This window comes from Tiliqua scincoides, chromosome 4, assembly GCF_035046505.1.
Source record: "Tiliqua scincoides isolate rTilSci1 chromosome 4, rTilSci1.hap2, whole genome shotgun sequence".
Classification (NCBI taxonomy): Eukaryota; Metazoa; Chordata; class Lepidosauria; order Squamata; family Scincidae; genus Tiliqua; species Tiliqua scincoides.
Window position 1 is genome coordinate 7,793,802 of NC_089824.1, and position 1,247 is coordinate 7,795,048.

At 53.1% G+C, this 1,247-nt stretch overlaps 1 protein-coding gene across 1 annotated transcript; it reads left to right on the forward strand.

Moving 5' to 3' along the window:
- Window positions 1-759, forward strand: LOC136647611 (leucine-rich repeat-containing protein 30-like). Its single transcript, XM_066623237.1, has one exon. It carries the CDS (start codon window positions 1-3, stop codon window positions 757-759), a length of 759 nt encoding a protein of 252 aa, XP_066479334.1.
- The last annotated feature ends 488 nt before the right edge of the window (window positions 760-1,247 follow it).

Sequence of the window (1,247 nt, forward strand, 5' to 3'; positions counted from 1 at the left end):
ATGACCTGCATCAGTCCTGACCTGCAGTGGAAATACCTAACTGAACGGGACCCTCAATACAAAAATGGGAAAAAAGTCAAATTGGAAGGCAAGCAGTTAATGTCGGTGCCTCCCCAACTCTTTGCACTAGAAGAGCTTCGGGTTTTGGAGATGAGCCCAGAACGGGAGAGTGGCCTGAAGTATACGATGAATCTCATCCCACATGAAATTGGACTCCTGCAAAATCTAACCTTCCTCTACCTGGATTCCAACAGCCTGAAGGAACTGCCTGTCGAGATTGGCTCTTTAGCGAAGTTGGAAAGGCTGACGCTGAGCAACAACAGCTTGACCTCCGTGCCTCTGGAAATTGGAGGCCTGCAGAGACTCCGCAGCCTCCATCTGGCCAACAACAGCCTGTCTGAACTGCCAGCGGCCCTCTGCCAGCTGAGAAGCCTGGTTTTCCTGGACGCCACTGACAACCACATCCGCACCATCCCTGATGCCATCCGCCACCTGCAGAAACTGGAGGCGCTGCTGTTGCTGTTCAATGCCCTTGAGCACTTGCCCCGGGGAATCTGCTCACTGAAGTCTCTGAGCACCCTCTGGTTGGGCCACAACAAGCTGCGGGCCCTTCCGCCAAACTTTGGCCGGCTGCTCAAATTGGACTGGGGATCAAATTACTGCTCGTGCAACTTTGAAGGGAATCCCCTGGAGCGCCCACCCCCAGAAGTATGCAGCGGGGGGCCTGCTGAGATCAGAGAATATTTTGCCTCCATGTAAGGATAAGACGCATGAGTAAGTGGGGGCACATATTGCATTGTTGTGCTTGAAACTGTTGTAATGAACATGTCTATTTTTTTACCAGTGGCATAGCTAGAGGGGGTGCAAAGCACTCGGTTTTGCAGGGAGCCTCCCCATGGTGTGCAAGCGGCCCTTCCCCTCCCCTTTGGAGCCATTCCAGAATGTGGAAGCAAAACGGAGGTGTTTGGTGAGGCCGTGGTGAGGGCCCCTGCAAGACTTAGTGCTTTGCCCCCCCCCCACCAGATACACCACTGGTTTTTACAGATGCCAAGTGTATAAATGCAAGCTGTATTTCAGATCTTTACGAAGAACTGCTTCAAGTAGGGCAAGTTCAGATGCTTTTGAGGTAGCCATGCAACTCCTGGGCTGGACGAGTGGCGAGGTCAACGATGGATTGAGTGGCAAGGTCAAACGATGGATTGAGGTCAACGATGGGGGGGGGGTGAGATCTGCACTCAGGCACCTGC

Bases quoted from the DNA above. Each gene is read 5' to 3' on its own strand.
- LOC136647611 (XM_066623237.1), top strand. From the start codon at position 1: ATGACCTGCATCAGTCCTGACCTGCAGTGGAAATACCTAACTGAACGG.